The sequence below is a fragment of the Ammospiza caudacuta genome, chromosome 1 (genome assembly GCF_027887145.1).
Source record: "Ammospiza caudacuta isolate bAmmCau1 chromosome 1, bAmmCau1.pri, whole genome shotgun sequence".
NCBI lineage: Eukaryota > Metazoa > Chordata > Aves > Passeriformes > Passerellidae > Ammospiza > Ammospiza caudacuta.
The window spans coordinates 132,368,961-132,390,708 of NC_080593.1; the positions used below are offsets into that span (position 1 = coordinate 132,368,961).

General features: G+C 40.6%; 1 protein-coding gene across 8 annotated transcripts in view; it reads right to left on the minus strand.

Annotated features, from left to right (window-relative positions):
* The window catches only part of MATN2 (matrilin 2), a 68,403-nt gene extending 46,918 nt beyond the window's left edge, over positions 1-21,485 (minus strand). For all 8 annotated transcript variants that reach the window (XM_058804697.1, XM_058804671.1, XM_058804662.1 and 5 more), the window contains exons 1-2: positions 21,344-21,485; positions 11,538-11,699 (exon numbers count right to left, since the gene is read on the minus strand). In XM_058804697.1, the coding sequence (XP_058660680.1) occupies positions 11,538-11,670 (133 nt within the window). In that variant the 5' untranslated portion in view covers positions 11,671-11,699; positions 21,344-21,485. The remainder of the gene's footprint in view (positions 1-11,537; positions 11,700-21,343) is intronic.
* Positions 21,486-21,748: the final 263 nt, after the last annotated feature.

Sequence of the window (21,748 nt, forward strand, 5' to 3'; positions counted from 1 at the left end):
CCAGAGTGCTGAGCAGCCCTTCAGAATTACCTTGGCAGGCTGGAGAGATGGGCAGAGAAAACCATCTGAAACTCAACAGAGGTGAATGCAGGGTCCCTGCACCCGGGGAAGAACAACCTGCACCAGTGCAGGACAGGGACTGACTTGCTGGAAATAGCTCTGCAGAGAAGGACCTGGAGGTCCTGGAGGACAATGAAATGTCCATGGGCTGGAACTGTGTTCTTGTGGCCAATAAGGCCAAAGATATCCTGGGCTGCACTAGAAAGACCATTGGCACCAGGTCAAGGGAGGTGACCCTGCCCCTCTGCTCAGCCCAAGTGAGGCACCATCTGGAGTGCTGTGTCCAGTTCTGGGCTCCACAGCACAAGAGAGACATGGAGCAGCTGGAGTGGGCCCAGAGGAGGGCTACAAAGATCATGAGGGGACTGCAGCATCTCTCATATGAGGAAAGGCTGAGAGAGTTGGGCCTGTTCAGCCTTGAGAAGAGACAACTGAGAGGGGACCTCATCAATATCCATCAGTCTCTGAAGAGAGGGTGTCAAGAGGATGGACCAGGCTCTTCACGGTGGTGCCCAGCAATAGGACAAAGGGCAGTGGGCAGAAATTGATGGGCAGGAAGTTCCACCTGACCATGAGGAAAATCTTCTTTATTTGTGTGGGTGCACTGGATCAGGCTGCCCAGAGAGGTGGTGGAGTGCCCCTCACTAGAGATAAGCAAGAACCATCTGCACACAATCCTGTGCCATGTGCTCTGGCATGGCCCTGCTTGAGCAGGGAGATTAGACCAGATGACCCACTGTGCTCCCTTCCAACCTTGTCCATTCTGTGAAATCAAATCAGAATTACAGCCATGGTGTTGAGGCCTTTTAATTGGAATATAAAGATTTGGATCCCAGTCTGAAGAGGCTCATTCATCTATTCTGAAGTCTGGAAAGAATCTTGGTGGGAAAAAGCCTGGAGAGCCTTGGTGGACAGAAACACATCACACTGTGCTGAATTACTTTAGAAAAATCTATTAAGCTGAATGAAGCACAGTGTTTTTCAAAACTACTTTGACCAGCAAAGTTCTATCTATAGAAACTTTTAATAAAACATTTCCAAATAAAGATGTATTTAAAATCTTTGTCTTCTGATTTGGTATGAATTTTTTTTTAAATGCTGTAATTATTAAAGTTGATTTAACTTGGGCTCACTGAAAAATATTATATTACTCTTCTACAGATAAAAAATCCAGCTTGGTGGTATTTTGAGGAGTGGCAATCAGTAGTAATGATTGACAGATCTAAACACTCATCCTCTCAGATAAATTTTCAGTCATAGCTTTTTAGCAGTTACATGCTTCTCTGTCCTGTAAACTATAATCTCTTCTCTGACCAGCTCTCATTTTCAACAGTGAACTTTCTCACAATTTTGGCAAACATCTTCATAACTAAAAGTAATTCCCTTTTACTCTTATGAAAAATTACTCATTGAAAAGAGCTACTCATCCATAAACCTACTTCTAAGTTGGCAGAGGTCTTTTATTGCCAACACAAAAGTTAAAAAAAAACCCTCAGTGTGGGTTGTATTATCCAAAGGGGAAGCAAGGAAAGGGAAGACAAGCCAGTAGTAAATATGTTCTCCTTCTTTACTCAGTGTCTGCTTCGTAAATGACAGCCACAGTGATGCCACCTTTGGAACACTAACAATGCAAGGAAATTTCAGTTCTACTGGGAAGAATCCAGCTAGGATCCAATTACTGAGATTCATAAAACAAGGCTTAAAATAATACTGAGCATCCTTATTTCCTCTAAAGCTGAAAAGTTAGTTAAATCATTTTATCTGATGACTGCAGGTTTCCTTCTATTCCTTTCTCAAGGCAAATTATTCTGAGCCTGTTTTGGCTTTGACAAAGCTCACAGTGCTTTGATTTTGCTCACCCATCCAGGTTCTGTGTCTGAGAGCATGTTTCTATCCCCTCATTTTTCACTAATGTTACATTCCCTTAATACAACTAAAATAACACTAAGGAGCTTTCTTGGGCATTCAAATTGACTCCTCTAGACTGTTAAATCATTAGAATAGTTCCTGATACTGTTGTCTGAGGGCAGTTCACATTTTCTCAAGCAGTCCTCAGGCATGATACAGCATGAACCAGGGATCCATCCTTTGTGGACAGAACTGGTCTGTGAGCCGGGGTATTCCCCAGCAGAGAAGCAGGCCACGTTGTATCACTGGTCTCAGTGCCAGAGAGCAGTCTGAGGCACCAGCTAAGTCCAGAGCCCACCTGGCTCCATCCACAGTGTTAAACTCAGTGTCCTGCTCAAACAGAGTGGCTGTATGCAAGAGGCCTCCTGGGAATAATCCCTGCAGGGATTATTCTCTGTACCTTCTGAATCATGCATGGTGATGCCTAGTTTTTGTGGGTCACAGACAGCTCCAGCCATCTAACAGCAACAATAATGGTGAAGGTTCCAATGTGCAAGAATGTGCCCAGCACTGCTTCATTTCCTCAAACATTTCCATCTGTGGATATTCAAACTGAACACATTCAAAGACACAAGTTTTAGATGGTCATTTTTCAAAAGTGTTTGCAAGGTGGTTGTCTTGAAAAAATGCTTGTTCAAAAATGAGTTAGTTATTTTCTGGTATTGTCCTACATCTTTATGACCCCTTAATAATTTTTTTCCTTTCTCTTAATCTAGATATTACTTATTTGGCTTTATCCAGTAGATGAGAATGGATAAATGTTAAAGAAGGTTATTGTTGTATGCAAAGCAAAAGGAGGTCAGCTCAGTTTGGTAAACACTACAACCAAGTTTACATATTGAAAAAGTAATTTATAACAAGTAAATATTAGCTCCATGAAGATGTTATAGAGTATGACAATTCAAGCAAAAAGAGTTAAGAAAAAATGAGATCATAGAATAATTATTGCCTGAGCAGACTTTAATGGTAATTTTAATATTTTTTGTTTCTTAGCTCACTCCCCAGTAATGCATATACAATAATTACATGTCCTGTAACGCTGCCAGCAGTAACACCAGGTTTATTTTTAGATTTAATCTTTGAGTAACAGAACAAGTTTTTACTGAAAAGTAAATAAAAGGGGGAGAAAACTATTCTCCCTGTTAGCATATTTTACAACTTCTTTCTAAATGTCTCTTCTTTCTTTACCATTTTATTATTTCATTTTCCCTGCTCGTCTTCTTTTTACAACTTCTTTCCTTATAAAGCTCTCCATAACTCCTACAAAATTTGTTAAAAGATGTATGAATTTCCTGGGTGTCAAATATTTTTTTATTGAGCCATATTTCTGGTTTTCCCTAGATAAATATCCAGCCAGAAAGATTGTGTTTGACGTGTTCTCAGATAATTCCAAAAGATTTTCTAGTTCATCAAGAAGGTTTAATCTTATAAAATTATAGACTATATAAAATTATACAGGTAAATAATAGGCAAATTTCCAATTCATTCGTAAACATACCAAGTGCAAAATGCTTTGGGAAAAACATTTCCTGATTGTGATTGTTACAAAGAATAAATGAAGAAGAGCATTTAATTCCAAGCACTTCTGTCTCTAGTGAGACATTTTGAGCAAGTTAGCTTTCACTCCTTTTGGGTTTTTTTAATTTAATTCAAAGATGGACAAAGTATGGTATGGTACAATTCATATACAAATATCTATATATGAATATGTATATTTCATATATACATATTCATATGTATTATATATGTATGTTTCATATACATATTATATTACATATAATCATATCTAGTTCCTGAAGTAAACATTAGAAACTGCCCAATATCCCTTCCCTAGCACACATACATGCTGCTCTTGGTTCTGCAGGTGATGCTACCTCTTCCCAGCTCTGGGACAGGCCATGGATCCAAGACCTGCCCCTGTACTTTCTGGCCCCATGCCTGCTGTGAATCTTTCCCCAAACACACAGGCCTATGGCCCTAACCCAAATGTTCATTATGAGTTTGGCAGCTCACCCATTTTTCCTTACAAATTTCTTCATCTGGGAACAATCTCTAAATGGAACACAGCCTCCAGACATTTCTTTATTGCCTCTGACAAAATCTTTTCTGAACTTCCAAAATTTCTGGGACAACTATACAGCAGGAGGCTCTTGTCCAGAGATTTCCATTTCCTTCTACATGCAAATGCTTCATTATTAGTCACTACAGTGACTAAAGTAGTATATTACTTTGTTCTCACTTCACCTCACTATTTCTATTCCTTCCCTGTCACGTTTTTCAAAATAACAAGGTCATTATTAACACTAAGTCTCTCTAAATCCAAAGAACCAGAACTGACACATAGTATTTCTTCATTTCTTTACCTATACTGGTGCTTCTCTGGTAGGAAGCCAAAGAACCAGAACTGACACATAGTATTTCTTCATTTCTTTACCTATACTGGTGCTTCTCTGGTAGGAAGCCAAAGTATGGTGTAAGGACAGTCTCAAGTTCCTTAGTTCTTTCTGCATATTTCAGCTGCTCTGAGACAGAAACTGTTGGGTTTCCTGACAGGAGCCAAACCTGCTTTCACGGTCAGGAGGACCAGGGAGCAGGTTGTTTTCCTTGCAGGCAGTGGAACACCTGCACAGAAGGATAAAGTATCCTCATACCCCCAGGCATATGACAACATGAAAATCTACCCACCACTCTCTGACAGAAACAAATGTTATGTGCTCTCAGCTAAGGATAGCTTACACCCATGAGAGATGAGGAATTCATTTTCTGAGCCACGATGAAGAAACTCGTGGTACGCACAGTAATGCTACTTTGTATCCTGTTCCCACAGCCAGCCTGGAAGCACTTACTCTGTGACTGTCTTTTCCTGCACTCACCTGTAAAACATCAAATCACAACCAACATGAAAAAGGTGATTGTGTGGGAGAAGGTGATCTTTTTAGCTTTCTGCTTGAAGATCTGAGACTCCTATCTTACCTCAGCTACTTAGGGTGTTGCTGGTGACACAGAAATTATTAGAGAAAGAATGGATACAGAAAGTAAACAATTGTTAGTAGCAGCACAATCTAGAGAAAAAATGTGACCTTACTGAGTTTGTGGTGTCTTGCTTTCAGGACATTAGCTTAACCTTTTAAAAACTCTTATAGATGCTTTTTATAAGTTGTCCATGTATTTGTTTATGGGGAAAGCTGTTAGCAACCTCAACATTACTCATTGATCAGCTGACCTGAAACCACATATTTCTATCTATTGGTAACAGTCTAAGAATTAGATTCTTTTCCAGAACAAATTCAGAAACAGCATGAGGAGATAATGCTGTATACCATTCCCCCTGTCTCCCAAAACATGTGGGACATCATGTCCACTGGTGAACCAGCAGTTCTTCTGATTCAGCAGTACTTAAATAAGATGGTGTCTTCAAGGTTCCAAAGCAATTTAAAGTATGTTGTCCTCCTGCACAATAATGTCTGATCACCCACTCATGCCTATAAAATGAAATGTTCTTGAAGTTGTGCAAATACTATTTCCATGAATTTCAAATTAATTTTGCACATATGTACTTTTTAAATTAAGAAGGCAAAGTGCTCAAAATGAAGTCAAAACCAGCACACTGCTGAATATCAGTGTTCTTTCTTTTGGCATGATTTTTCTTCAAGACATAATACACAGAGGAGGCTTTGAGCTCCTTGAGAGTATACTCATAACAACAGTTTTTTTACTCACAGTAATGTTCCTCACTGAATTTTTTCAAGGCAAACTTTTTTTCAAACAGAAATGGTATTTCACAGTAATTTGAGGGGGTTGTAACAAACAAATTCAGAAATACAAAGATCATTTGATGTTTAGCTCATGACTCAAGTTTTTTTCTGTAACAGCAGATATTCTTTCATCCTGTGGAAATAGTACAAATTACCTTTAAAAAGGGAAAAGAAGAAAAGTGGGTAGGGGAGGGGCAAATTAAAAATAAGAAAACAAAACAAAGAAAGATGAGAGGAAGGAGGGAAAAGGCTTTGATAGAGGAAATACACATTAAAGAAATACAATACAATTTCTTTTGATGCTGGAAATCAAATTATACTCCATGTAATTTAAATTACACAAATACCCCATAGGTGACTTAAAAGTGAATGTGATTTTGACACATGAAAATTAATAATGAGTACAAAAGTTGGCAAGCAGAATGTTGTTCTGTGGTTAAAAACTGCTAGCACAGACCAAAATCCAAACTTTCTGATCTCCATGATAATTGGCTACAGATGAGCATACTCAGATCAGAACATAAATCCCTGAGGTCTGTCACGGTCCCAGCTAGTCCCTCATTAGCTGGGGCTGTTTAAGGGATAACAGCTGCTGCAGGAACAACTGGCTGGGCAGGGATGTGGCTGCTGATCAGATCTCTCTTTCTCAGATTCTGGGATCACTGTGAGGGGCTGGGGAGGCACAGCCTTAGCACAAACCATGCTACCAAGCCTCAAAGCCACAGAGAGAGGATGTTCTACTGTGGATAAACCCTGGAATCTGAAAAAGCAGCTACTGGGGGGGAGAGGCCAACAGCTGAGAGATAAGGATGAAAGTTGAAATTTTGAGAGTCAGAATAAAGTTCATGGGTGACCTCTTAGCTATTGAAACAAGCACTACTGGGAAGCAAAACACACCATTGCTAATATTGCCTTGAGACACAATGATTGCAGTATCTATCTACACACCTCCGAAGGAAAACCCAGGAGATTTTGCTGTCTGTAAAATGCTTTGCTTGCTCTCTTTCTAAATATAATGTGTTCCAATTTATATGACAACATCATGCTTTGAAGAGAAAACTGATAGGTAAATAAATGGATAGGTATTTGATTACCCTGTATCCTTACAAAAGCTTGGCAAGGATTTTGCTTGTATTTTAACTACTTATGTGGTAATTCAAAAGATGTAATTTGCAATCACTTCCTACCTTCATCTGCTGCATGGAAGAGTTTTCATCTCCCCCAGTACCATACCAGTACAGTATGTCTAGCACATGATGTAGTTACTGTGACAAAATTCTCATTTCAATTGCAGTACAGATTTCAGTTACAATAATTTTACTTTCTGACAGGATTATATCTGAGGACATAAAACTTGTCAGGCTTGCATTTATGTGAAGAAATAACACATCCATACGTTGAGGCTGTGAATTAGCTCCTTACAGCAGAAAGCATCCCACATTGGCTCAACATTAGTAGAATTTAGAGATCTCTGGTCAGCTCTTACTGTATAAATATACAATTAATTAAACCAAAATTAAACAGGAATCTTATCTGCACTCTACAGAAGCATGATGGGTTGGGCTCACTTTTATCACATACTTTTCCTTCTAATCTGCTGCTAAAATAACTCAGAATGTTTAACCTGATAATGTCTTCAGCCCTAAAGTTACCTACACTCAAGTTTAAGAACTGGGTTGAAGATAATAATCCTTGGATTAGTTTTAACTGGATGTAGCAAGTGATTCATAAACTTAGTGAGTGTTCCACATAGTTCCTATTACTTCATATTATTAGTGGAATCATACATATACAAGCAAGAGACAAATCATTGTATATTTTGTTGCAAAATATAATTTAACGCAGACAGAGGCATTTGCATTTTGCAGCAGCTTCCATTGAACAGGAGCCAAGTACATTTCCTTCTTGGCCTCCTTTCCTTTCTGTTTTAATTTTGTGCAGTATCTGTTAATTTTTTGTTGTTTCTTCTGGTATCATGTAATATCTAAAGGAAAGCCCCCTAAATTAGCTTTTCTCCTTACACAGTTATTTTCAAAATCATGTAGCTGCATGTTTCATATTCCTAAGGAACAGAAAGAATGTTATGGCTTAGAATAGTATTCTACATTCTAGCTTTCACTGTATTCACTACAGCTTTCATGCATTCACTTCAGATCTTTCCAAAGTATGCCCACATGAAATGAAATACATGCCAAGTTTATTAGAACAGAGTTAATCAAGAAAAAAAGCAAACACAAACACTTGTGGGGTTTTTTTTCACAATGTGGGAATTTTAATTTGCTTTGCTTTGTCATATATTATTAAGATGCACTAGGGCCAAAGTCCAAAATCTGCTTCAGAAAAAAACCCTCCCAACTTCAAACACCAAAAAGGCACTACATCTTGGATCTACAAAGAATGGATGCATGTTGCTTTTAGACATTAAACCTGCTGAAGGGTGCTGTGGACCTCTCACTGGCCTTGCAAACACGATATGGAAATCACCACTCCGGACAAATGGCCTTGCTCTTCATCAGTCTGTTTAGGTGCAGAAGGCCATTTCATTATGCCTGAAGGGAATCAGCTAATCTAACAGACACAATTTTATCTTTATAATCATGTAGCAAGCATATCACTGCTTTTCTTTAGAAAAAACCAAAATATTATTTTCCTTTCACAAATCAGGATAAGCCAAATTTGATCCAAACTCTGGATCAAAGTACTGATGAAGGGAAAAAGAAGGCAAAATTTAGTTCATATCTCAGAAAAGGGGAAAGGTGACTGTTATCTGCAACAGAAAAGAGAAACTGACAATCCTACATCTTTCTGTTGTTTCACAAGACCTTGCACAACTATGGAAACAATTCTTTAAAACATAAATACAGCTGCATGAAAACAGCATCTTCCAGCAGTAAAATACAAATTTTTATTACTTGAAATACATGCATATCTAATATGCTGCAAGAAAGACTTAAGAAAATGTTAAAAGTTAATTAATTTGGCATGATTGACAAGTTTCTAATATTTGGAAGTCTGACTCAGCGGTTCATAAAAGAAAAACCTGCAAAGGAGTCTGGTTTTCAAGGGCCACATAATGAGAGTTCCAAAAACTCTATTTCCTATATGTTCTTGAACAAGATATTTTAGCTCTTTCACAGAAATGACTAGCTATAGCAATAATCATTTTAAACAGCAATAAGCAATGCAAAGACCTGCCAAATTAAAACAACATGCATTGAGATTTAATTGAAAAATTGAGGAATAAGAAAAATATATATCTTTTTAGACACAGCTTATTCCTCCAGAAGACTTTGTTAAAATGTATAGGCAATTGGACCTAACAAGACTGTTAAGAAATCTATGAAGTATTAGTGCATGGCTGATGAAAAATTAAATCCACCTAACCTGGATCTCAAAGTACTTTTCTCTCTATATGGACAATCCCACAGAATTTTTCATCCATTCCATTTTACTTATTTAATTTGTCAGTCTCCTAGAACAATGACTTTTCTTCTGTACTTGGAAACTGCTGTTATTTTACCAGTAAATAGTTATCACAGCAGTACACTTTTATTTTAAAAATGGTGAAAAGAAAAGGAATAAAATTATTTTGATACTGCTATACTTACATAGCATAAACTTTCATTTTAGTCCCGAAAAAGAGACTTCCATCTAAAAAAATCCAACTCCCAACCTTAATTTTTATTACTTTTCCAGGTACTTGTTGGTTCTTTGCAGCTAATTTGCTCCATTTTGCCTGCCAAGCAAGTCTTTACACAACAGCAGCAATTGTCATCACCACCACTACTTATAATATGCACACTACATAGAATGTGACAACTTCTAATCCCTGTTAAGTTGCTGGAATTCTGGAGGGATTTAATTAAGTCTATTACTTGATGTCACTGAGATCGTGTTTTGGCCCTGTTCACTCTCATGGCATTTAAGGAACACTCAACTTTTCAGCACAGTGGCACTTTACATATTCTGTTCTTTACAGAGAGGCTTGTTTTTACCATGCCACTGTTTCTATACGTTGCTGCACATAAGCAGGTGACCTAATTTCTTGGAACAGAGAGCAAGACCCAAGAGTCTGACTCCAAACTGCCACATACTTTCATGGGCTGGCTCAGAGAATGTTCCAAGTTTTTTGCATCATTTAACATCTTGAAGAGGCTCCTTTAGCCAAAACTGTTTGCATCCTGCATATGCCAAACTGAGTAGAGATCCACTGGTTTCCAAATGCAGGGACCAGAAATCTCTTGGCTTTTGAAAGAAGAAATAAATAATTTATTCTACACGTTTTGGTTTGGTAACCCTTTCATATATTTTCCACTATTTAAATTTGAAAGAGGCTATAAAAGGAATTTTTTAAAAAATCAGAGGGAAAATGGCAACTAAGGAACGTGACACTTTCTGTTTCTCCACATAACACCTTGTCTCTGCAATAATTTTCTAGAGACGGGCAGTTTATTTCTTAAAGTAATAAGTTCCCTTAGGGTATTTGCTAGGAATCCTAAAATATTTGGGAAGAGCTCCTATATAATCACATTTTAGAATTTATGATTTTAGAAAGTTTGGGATTCTTGTTAAGTAAGGTGTGAATGTGAGTATTTCTTTTTGTTGTTCTATATCCATGGTTTTTTGTGAATTAGATCTCCAGAGCTGTGGTTTTCAGCATTTAGTAGCAGAACCCCAAGTGTTTCAGGACGGCATCTATTAGTTTTGAGAAAGATGAATAAGAAATGGAAATCTGTTATCTTTTGTTTTAAATTTGCCCAATTTAAATGTTGAATTGAAAATCAACATTTTAAAGTAACAGATTGTAAATGGTACTTTATGGAGTTTTACATCATGTAAAGGATTGCATTTTATTTAGACAAGCATTTCACTGATAAAATTTGGTGCTCTTCTCTCTATTCCCCCATATTCTTTCTTTCTTCCTGATGTATCTTCTGCAGGACATTTCACATTCCTCATGTTCACTTGGGTTAGGTGACCTTTATGGAGCCCACTTACCATCCCCAGTGGCTGCAGAGAGGTATCTGATGAGATCTACTACTGATGTGAATCAATTAATCCCTAATGATGGGCTGCGTCCAAACCCCATCTATGCTGTACTCTCATAACCTGACAATTACTTTAAACAATTAGCAAAAGACAGTTATTCTAAGTCACAAACTGTTAGGAAATGAAAAAGTTGACTGCTTGGTGATGCACAGGTGATGACCAACAATAGAGAGATGAACCTTATATTTTAAAACATGACAGCCCATAAGCTGAAACTGATACATCCTGTCCTAAGATTTTTGGCAAAGGAGGAAAATTATAAAAATTATTCATTATAAAATAAGCTACTCATTATGAATAAATCTGACAAAATAAAAGGATTATCATCAATAATGTAATGACAAGCCTCATTTCAATAGCCACAGATTTCTATTCAATCATCTTTATGCACATTACACACATGTAGACAGGTTAAATTTCCAGCATGGTTAAAGGTTCGTTTGACAGAACCTCCATGGACCAACACTTATTTCCTCTAAATACTGAAAACAAAGTTGTTTCTTTCTTTTTCAAGCCAACAGTCTGGTAGCAAATATTTATTTAATACCACTTACATAAAGTAAATCTAGTACCCCAAAAGTAAATACCTTCTTTCAACAGCTGCTGCCTGGTCAACAAACTATCACATACCTGCTGGCAAATGAAAATCTCCTTTTTGTTATAGACTAACTCAGCCAAGGTTTGTCCAGCTGCTTATGCCTTTTATCATTTGTATTTGAGACAGTTTTTGGTAGTGGTGTTTGGGGTATTTTGTGTGTAACTTACCCAGCAGAGATTGTGTGTTAACATCCCTTCTTCGAGTAAAATGTCTTCCAGAGAGATCCTTTGCCATGACAGTGGAAAGCAGAGCGTGTGCAAATAGCAGAAGGAAACATGCAACCATTTTCTTCATCTTCATGAAACAGAGGGACACACAAGGATGTAAAACTGCAGGAGGAGGAAAGGAGATAAGTTCTTTGATTACATAAAAAGATGCATTCCAACCACATCAGTCACCCAGCAGCATTGCTTCCCTTCCATCACATACAAACATGCAGACACACAGGCACCAAACAATACCTACAACTTCAAGAAATAAGGTTTACACAATAACACAACAGTTGGCAGTCCCAGTGTAGCATTTCTAAGTTCTGTTAGTTGAAGTCCATCATCAACACTGACAACAATTTACAATAATCAAGTATTTTTAAAGTAAGAAAAGGAAGTTTTTTCACTCAGCCTGTCAGCATAAACAAGTTTCAGGAGGACACAAATATATTTTTGTTATTCCACACAGTGCTCCTTCGCAATTTTTTTTAGAAGTTTAATGGTTCTGTAGTCTGAGGGATTCTTGCTGCAGAAAATCTTGGAGAATTAAAATAGAAAGAAGAAAATATATTTCAGAAACAGCAAATATAAACGTGAACTGGCAACAACTCATGCTTACTTTTCAGAAGACAGTCCATGGTTGCTAACATAAAGATGTCAGTGCAAGATTAATCTTGCTTGTAGGAATAGACTCCTGAGGACTGGCAAGGAGCTTGCCATAGGTTCTGGAGCAATTTTATCATACAGAAGAACAAATTGACAGCCAAAATTCCTACATTAAGAGATTATTCCTGACCAGGAACTTGTTAATGCTCTATAAAAAGCCATGGCTAACTCTGCCACAAACAGAAAACAAAGACTGACATGCTAGAGATTAATTTTCTGGCTGTGCTCCCCACTGGTGGCTTCCTCAGACGGAGGCTCCTTCTATGCTCCCCCAAACCTTTATTGCTGTGGTTGAGAGCACCCCACAGGAGATGGATTCAGTCTTGGAGTGGGTGATAGGATGAAACTTAGTAAAGAGCTCCCCTAGGTGTGCAAGAGATGGATAGAACTACCCACTTTCATAACAAAGAACTGTTTTAACTGAATCTAAGCGGAACTTCTGAAGCAGTGCAAATTTTAACAGTTATTCTTGGTGAAGTAACTAAGACTTGAAAACAATTTTAACAGGGCCCTAAATCTAACAAGCAGTTATGTAACAGAAGGCAACTCAATGCTTCACTTCTGAAAGATAATTCATTTTGTTTCCCACCATGAACTATTCACTGACAGAAAGGAAAATTCTGAATATTTTCTCTCTAATAAAGACATCTCATTCATTATTTTTCAGTCTTTCCCACGCAACCATTACACATTATGTATTTTTCTGACTATCAATCTATTTTTCCTTTTGTGTATCCTACTCAGCAGCCCCAAATGCAGACACAATGTTCTGGTGCATATGCCAAAATGAGTCCTTGCACTCAAAATGCCCACACTTACTTCAGTGTTCAATATTATCCAGTAATGGGCAATACATGATTTAAGGACATTTGAACTAGGAAACAAATGGAAATACCTGGTGTTTATAAAAATGGCCACAAAATAATTAAATTTCTGGGCATCTGGATGGTATTGCTAGTGTTTTTCCAGTGTTCTAGTTAGAAACAGATGAACACTGGAAACAGCGCACACACCACTGGAAATGGGACCATGTTTCCCTGGAGGTAACAGTTGTTACATCTGGAGATCACCAACCCCAGGTATCGCCTCACTCCTCGGAACACCAACACAGACAGGAATTCTGTGCCAGGGGTCTCCTCCGGCTCAGGCCTGTTCATTCAGCACATGTGGCAAATGGACCCCAAGGACACATGCCAGTTCTAGCACTGATGTTTTAGAAAATCAGAAGCCATGCTGTCACAGGGTGTCACCGTCATATTTTCTGCAAAAATCCCCTTGCCCAGGATTCTTGTCCTGGGAAGCTGAGAAGCCTCAGAGAAAAAGGAAAACAATATTATCTCATTTGCTTCTCCTGTGTTTTTCTGCTTTGGAATGTGTTTGGAGATTGTTTATCCAACAGGTGCATGTTTCATTGGTTTCATGTGAATTGCCTTAATGACCAATCACGGGCAAGCTGTGTCAGGACTCTGGAAGGGGTCATGAGTTTTCATTATTATTTTTCTAGCCTTCTGTAAGATCCTTTCTGTATTCTTTAGTATAGTTTAGTATAGTATTCTTTAATATAATATAGTATCATAAAATAATAAATTAGCCTTCTAAGAACATGGAGTCAGATGCATCATTCCTTCCTGCCACAGGGCACCCCGCAAATATAAGATCAGGGTTAAAGAGAGTAGAGAAATGTCCTTGTTGCAAGGCTGTTACAGGATCTAGGTATGAACAGAATGCTCAGGAGGGCTTTCTGGCTCTTAACTACTTATCAGAGGCCTAATTCATCCCTCCTTTCTCTTCACCCTAAACAGCCGTGGAAAGGGCACAAAACTCTAATAAATCCATTTTAGCTGTGGCTGATGGCACGTTAAAAAACCAAGTACAATGCAGCAGAGCCTTCATAAAACATTGCTAAACAACCCAGTAACAGCATGATGCCAAAGGAAATGGTGGTAATACAGTGACTCAGGACAGTCCCACCCCAAAATAAACTCTCCTACATTCTGACACTTAAAATACTTTACACCTTTGCAGCAATTTTTGATATTTGGTCATACTTACAAATTCCCTAGACTCATAGCTGTCCATAAGCAACTCCAGAAATAAGAAAAAAGAGTGTTTGTTGTGATTTGGAGTCTTTGAATTCTGTGAGGAAAGTGTTTACATAGCATTCAAATATATGATTAGATGACCATATAAACTGAGTAGTCTCCATAATCATTCATTAGCTGTCACTGAATTCTGGAATACATTAAATATTTTCAATTTAGTCTAATTTTTACCAATTCCTTCGAAAAGTAAGGTTGGAATACTAAAGAAACAGAACCACTGAATAGCATATTGCTCAATAGTACTTACTTTGAATTCAGAAACTTTAGATCCTCAGATCTCAATATCTCAATATCTCTAGTCTGACAATCAGAAAATAAATCTACTTAGAGATCCACCAAAAAGGATCCAGCTCTTGCTAAAATAAAATCTACTATGAACACACTCCTACCCTCACCAACATTGTTTAAAATACTGTTTTAAACAAAAGCTATACTTAACAGCAAAGAGGTTCAGTTACTTCATTTTCAGTGAGAAGGAAAAACCAAAAAACCCCAAAGCCAAAGGCTGTATGTGTGATAGCATACACTGATCCAAGCCTGCTGTCACCCCCTCATCCACACTGAAAGCTTCTGTGCTGCTTTCCTGGGGTGATGACAGCCTGGATTGGGTGCTTGGCTCTGGCTCCAGGTACACATTTGTGTCCACTGCTGCTTTTACATGACCAGTCTGTACTGTGGTTGCACGGCTGCTCCTCATACAGTCCTCCCAAGGTTCTCTGTTTATCCTCTGGGCCTTCTGCAAGGTCTCCTGTCCTCACTCTAGAAGCTGGATGGTGTTTACTGCATCACGCTTGGTATTTAACACCTCATTTTTCCAGCAGGCTAAGCTCTTCTGCCACAGCCCTCTGGGGCTGCTTAACCCTTGCTCTACCAGCTGAGAACACATTCCCAAAGTACCAAAGTTACAAAGTCATATTTTTGTGGCTACCTGGTGAATGTTTTTCAGGTACTGTGATTTGAGCTGTCAGCACTATACCATTGGGAACTAACTCCCCATGGCAGACCCAAGACCAAGTCACTGCAAGACAAACATCCTGGACAGCTCAAAAAACCAAAACCAAAAACAACAGCAACACAAAAACCCCAAAAACCAAAAACCCGAAACCAAAACAAAACAAAAACACAAAAAAAGCCAAAAAACCAAAAAGAACAAACACCCCAACAACAACAAAAAACCCCAAAACCTAAAAATACCCAGCAAGAGGAGGTTTCCCAGTCCATGGGGCTTTACCCGGTTGAGCACCAGATTCACCAGCTTTCAGTGCTCCACTCCTCTAGCCACAGTGAGAGGAAGAAGAGTGGGGCTCTCACAGCAGTCTTGGAGCACTCAGTGCAGCACAGTGCTGTGCTGGACACGTGAGGAAGCTGCTAACAGAGAAGAGACAACTGCTGCTCACAGAGGTACAATCTGGTGAGGGCTGCTGGCCATATCTGCAGCTGTCTAGAAGTTTTGTATAAAAGAGGAGATTTTCCCAGAAGATGGGCTCCTTGTTCTTTTAAGGCTTCCCTCATTCCCTAACTGGCTGCTAATCAAGAGCTGAATATTGCCATGGTGTGTTCTTACCAATTTTACCTGTGCTAGCTTAGCCATATACCCATGCACCAGAGTAATTTTTCTTATGAACTGTTCTGGACTTTCATGAACCACAGTGTAGGAATACTAAAAAATAAAATTGAGATTTCCTCTTTAAAATAGCTATTTCCTTTGTTGGACAGCACTGAAACAATACAAGCCTGTTTCTCTGCTTTCAAATATCTTTCCATGGAAGTCTCCTTGAAAGGGATTGATGGCTGTTTAGGGCAGAGACATTACTGAATATTCAGCGTCAGTGGTAATAAATCAGTGACCTTCTGCACTGCCTGTTGCAGGGTATTAATATTTGTCCTCTTCACTGTGATACCTCTTAAATAATATCAAGGGAAAAGAGATGCTCTGTGGCTTATGCCAAAGTCAGTGTCCTCCCACCTCTTACCACACTTCAGGAAAATTTCTTTTACAGAGAAGCAGAAAACCCCTCCACTGGCCTGTAAGATCACCTTTTTTTCACTCAAGTACCTTAAAATGTACCTGTCTTTGCTGAGCAGATCATGCTGAAAAACAAATTGGAAAACAAGTAATATGTTTCAGCTCATACCTTCTGCTCCTCTGTATGGTCTCCCTCCTTGTCTTGTAGTTCAAGTTTTCTTCCAAGGCTAAATCAGAAACATAAACTCCCCAGATCCCTGCCTCTCCACCTTCTCCAGCTACCAGCAAAACTGGCACAATACACAGAAGGGGAAACACTCAACAGTTACGTGGAACATCAACACCTGCAAACAGTATCCCCCTCTTGAACCTTGTATAATTTCTCATCATAGATGGGAGGGAAAAAGAAGACAAAAAAAGCACCAGAGGCAACAGTTTTTAGCACTACAGAGGTTGCCTTTGGCTTTTCTTGTTCCCTAGTTAAAAGTGACAGCCATTTACTCTCATTAAGTTTCCAACAGACCTAACTTCAGTGTTTCTAAGTTATAAAGAACATAAGTTCATAGAAGAGAACCATTCTGAAGTTCTTTCAGCATTCCTTATTATCTCCCCATTTTTAAGGTAACAGGAAACTGTGATCAAATCAAAAACTTTCACTGAATGTAAATGAACTGCAAGCAATCTATGTGAGTCAATAAAATCAGTCTGTTTCCCCAGTTTAGCAAACATGGTGAGTTACTTGGAAAAATAAATGAGGTCTTATTACACGAAAGCCACAAAATACCTCTTTCTCAATCCCATCATCTCAGAAATTAAAAAAAAAAGGGCTGCAGGCACTGTAAAGCCCTTCTAACTATCAGTTACAATATATTCCAAAGTACTTCACTATTCACAAGCCAGCACATGCATTACTAGTTCACTACTCATTAAAATCACTGTGTAGCATGGGCATCAGGACACAGAGTATTAGTAATTTCCTCTGTCTTTCTGGACCAGTTGCTGACACTTGCAGTTTCCAGTTCTAAAAAAGACCTATAGAGGCCCACAGAGTCCAACATCACAAATCATAATTATATATCATATATATATATATATATCATGTCCCTAGCCATGCAGGTGTTGTGTGGGGGCAGGTGGCCACAACTGGGAGGGTGATATTTAGCATACCAGCAAGTAGCACCATCCTGCCTTCATCATTACAAAGGAGCACTCCACTGTCACCCTGTTTCATCAAGTGATGCACTGGATTTTCTGTAACTCCTTGCTGCATAAGGAAGCCTTCACCAGGCTTAGCAACACAGGACAGGTAGACACCTATTCTAAATCATGGCTATCAATAGCATTTCACCAATAGAGTTAAATCACCAAGAAGAAACAGAGTTGCAGGTGCTGTAAATTTGTAAATTCCTCACATGCTGCTCAACCCTGATGGCAGGCACTAGGTGCCCATGAACCCGGATGCCCACGAACACATAACTGCACCATGTCCTGCAAAGCATCAGAGCAGTACTCACTTGTTAAAACATTTTTTAGCTCCTTTTAAGAGGCTACCTTGAGCCATTTGTGCTGTCAGTAGTATGAGATAGATCTGGCGAACTCATTATCTGAAAGTCAATTAGTAATTGTGCTGTATTCTGAGACAGCCAACCCAATTACAAACAGTTTTCACAGTAGCACAGCAAGCCACCACAATAACAAAAGGAACTCTTGACTTGGCAACACCAGTCTGGTATCAATCTGAAATAATGAGTGTCCAGACAGCAGGAGTAACCTGAACCTGCAGTGGATTTAGGACCAGAAGTTGTGTACTCCAGTGTGAGAAGACTGGGACAAATTCTTTGGATGGGTCCATGAAGCTTCATGGCCACAGGTTGTTTTGTATCTGCAGTGGGACACAATCCTAGCCTGTGACAGCAATGTCTGTTCCAGACATGTCTGCATAGTGGTGGGGACAGGGTGACAACCACAGACTCACAAAGTCTTCCACCTTTGTCTCCCATGCTTCTATACAGTCCTCCTCATCCAGCACATATCCCTACCTTGGCAACTAAAAGGATATTCCAGTGCTTTCTGTACTGAGAGATGCCCCTGCCTTGCATAAGAATTGGGCTGTGGCTGAATCTCCACCAGCTATTTACTCGAGCTGCTGCTAAAAAATCCCACAGCGCAGCTGTAACTTGGACTAATAAAATCAAATGTGACAGTGGAGTAAATTAACTTCGATTGTGAAACAGTACAGGGAAGACCCAAAATGCATTAAACAGCAGCTCCTAGAAGGGGAGGTGAATGACATTTGGTAAGCAGCCAAATAATCAGCCCAGAAACCCAACCCTGTACAGGATACCCATGTGCAGAGCATAACCCAAGGTGCTACAGGACCCAGGAGGGTAACCACATTCTGGAAGCTGTCCAGAGAGTGCTGGGGATGGGGAAAGGACAACTTGTCTACCCAAGCACAAAGGCCAGATAAGCACACACAGGAATTGATGAGTTCAGACACCAAAATATACAGCATATCAGAAAGAGCAGAGATCAGCATTCAATTTTACTGTCAGATGTAAATATCATAGTGGGACTGCTACACAACAGACGACTTTGTTATTTAATGGGCTTAGAGTATATGTACTACATATATAATTTAATTTTCTACAGCTCTAATGAAATGAAGGGACCTGTTGCTTAATTTAAAGTCATCTGTCTCAATGACATACAGACTTCCTGATATCACTGCTGTAAAATGAATAACCTCTAAATCATATAATGATAAAATATTTAGGTCAGAACGGACCTCTGTAAGCCATCAGGTCCAACCTCTGCTCAGAGGTGAAGCTGAGGACCATTTCAGTAACTTCTCATCACATAAAAGTTAATGGTGGCGCTATAGAACAGTACACCCATAGTATGGTTTACTCTGCATAGTTTCCAGTGGTCAGACAGCAAGCTCTAGCAGTGGGAATTCTTATTTTATGACAGCATCAATCCCCATGCCATGATTTTCTTCAGTTGCCACTTGGACAATAGACCTTTTCATTATCTTGTTCTTTTGAGAAAGACTCATTTGCACTTTCTGGTACTGAATCTCATCTAGACATCAGAGTTTCCACAACACGCCCAGAAAAGTAGCATGGGAAAACTGAGAAAATTCACTTTTACCATGCACAGCAAGTATTTAAATGAAAGCATATATTATATGACATATTATACACATGCAAGCTGCTTAGTTTTGTCTCTGAAGTAGTCACAAGCCACAACAGACTTAACTGCAAACAGAAAGGTTTGGGAGAAAAAAAGGATACAAGGGTTCTGAAATTTATTTGTGAAGTTCCACTGACCCCAGCACCAGCACCACTGTAAACCAATAATTTGGGGATTAAACCCTCTCCATTCCAAATACTCTTTGTTCATAAGGAAAACACTAACAATGTATAAACACTAACACTGTATAAAATGAGCTTGTTAATGATACCCACAATATAATTAAATAGTGTTTACTGTTTTACCTTCCAATGGAGATGGTTAATAAGTCATGAGAGAGTATTTAGATCTGATTAGCCTTTCTGTAGTTTGCCTAGACTGACTAAAACATCTTTCACCATCACAGCTGGGTCCCCAAGCCCCAGCTCATAAAAAGTAGAATGTGCATTCCCTTGTTCATGAGAAATCCCAGTGAAGTCAATGGAGACACATAAAGTAATTAGGTGTCAATATTGAGTGCAGGATTAAGGATCTTAACTGCAGCTTTGAGTAACTGAGTGCTGCATTTTCTGAAGATATAAAACAAATCAAATTTAATCTGATGAATATCACAGTGATACACATTACATGAGGAAAAGTTTAGAAAATCTCATGCTTAAAGCTGAGACATCTCCATGAAAAGTGTAATACTCCGAAACTATTTTGTAGATTTTGTAGGATTTAATGGAAAAGCCATATGAGTATTTTATTTAGCTCTTGATTTAAGGCAAATTTTTGATGGGATACAGTTTGATGATTTCTTCTTGTCGGCTGCTTGACAGAAGCGCAGCTGTAACATGTAACACAACATGTCACCTTTTCAGACCTCAGTCAGGATCATTCTCCACAAACAAACCCAAGCACTTAGGAGCTATTACATAAATCAGCAGGTTGCATTCTTTTCTCTCAGTCAACAATATTCTACAGTTTAGCAGTGATAGAGGCCAGTTTGACACAGAAAGGACTGCCTTCTGAAGCAGGAATACATAGTCATTAAAGATGCCATGATAATTTTTGCCAGATTAAGGAGCACCATCTCAGGAGAGTTTCCAGGGTAAGTATATTACATTTAGCAAACCGCCCCTGACTCCAGCAAACGCAGGGCTCTGAGGAAGCCCCTGCACGTCCCAGGTGAGCCCTGAGCTACCTGAGGGCTGTGCCCTGGCACGGGGAGAAGCCGCAGCCCGCGCTGCCGCAAGCTGGTAAAGACACCTGCAGGCTGCTCTCGAACACGTTTCTAAGCCAAGTTCGGTTCCGATGCTACACTGAACTTAACAATACACCGGGGGTGTTTCCTTACAGCAGATACTGTTAAAGGAGTTACCGCGGCAAGCACGGAGAGGAGGATAAATGAAGAGTTTCCTCGGACCCACGCAGTCCAAAGGAAAGGGAAACCCTTCTCCTGCGGGCTGCACCACGAGCAGCGAACCGCTCCAGCGGGACCCAGCAAGTGAACATCCAGCTCAGCCCCAGACGCCGCCGCGGCCCCTCGCCTCGGCCTCCCGCTCCCCGCCGGGCCCCCGCCGCCCGCGCTGCAGCCCCTGTCGCCCGCGGGGCCTTCCCGGCCGCCCCCACCCGGAGGGGCCCCCGGGGCAGGGCCGTCCCTCCGCCGAGCGGGGCCCTGGGGCGGGGGTGGCTGCCGGCAGCGCAGAGACTCGGGAAGGCAGCGATGCCGAGCCCGCCGGGCGGCGCGGGACGCGGGGCGCGGTGTCCCCGGGCGGAGCGCCGCGGACCCGCCTGGCGGGCGGGAGAGGCGAGGCGAGGCGGGGCAGGGCAGGCGGCAGAGCCGGGCTTACCTGAGGGGCTGGCGGGGCCGCTCCGCTCGGCGCGGCAGCGGCGGCGGCCGGGAGCGAGCGCGGAGCCTCCTCCCCTCGGCGCGGCCCCGGACGGCGCTCCCCCGCCCGCCCCCCGGGAGCTGCCGCCTCCCGCCAGCCCCGTCCCCGGCGGCAGCAGCCCAGCACTGAGGGGAGGGAACGCGGGGAGTCCCGTATGGAGACACCGGCTGCCCTGCCCAGACCTCCAGAGCCGGCGCGGCACCGGGAGGCCGCGGGAGGAGCCGCGGAGAGCCGCGTTCCTCGCTCCTCAGCCGCCTGTGCCGTCAGGGATGCGGTTCTTCACTCCTGCCTGCCTCCCTGAGGGGTACGACCGCCGTCCCACTCCTTCCCGCCTGCCCCGTGATTGGGACCCGCTCCCTCACGCCT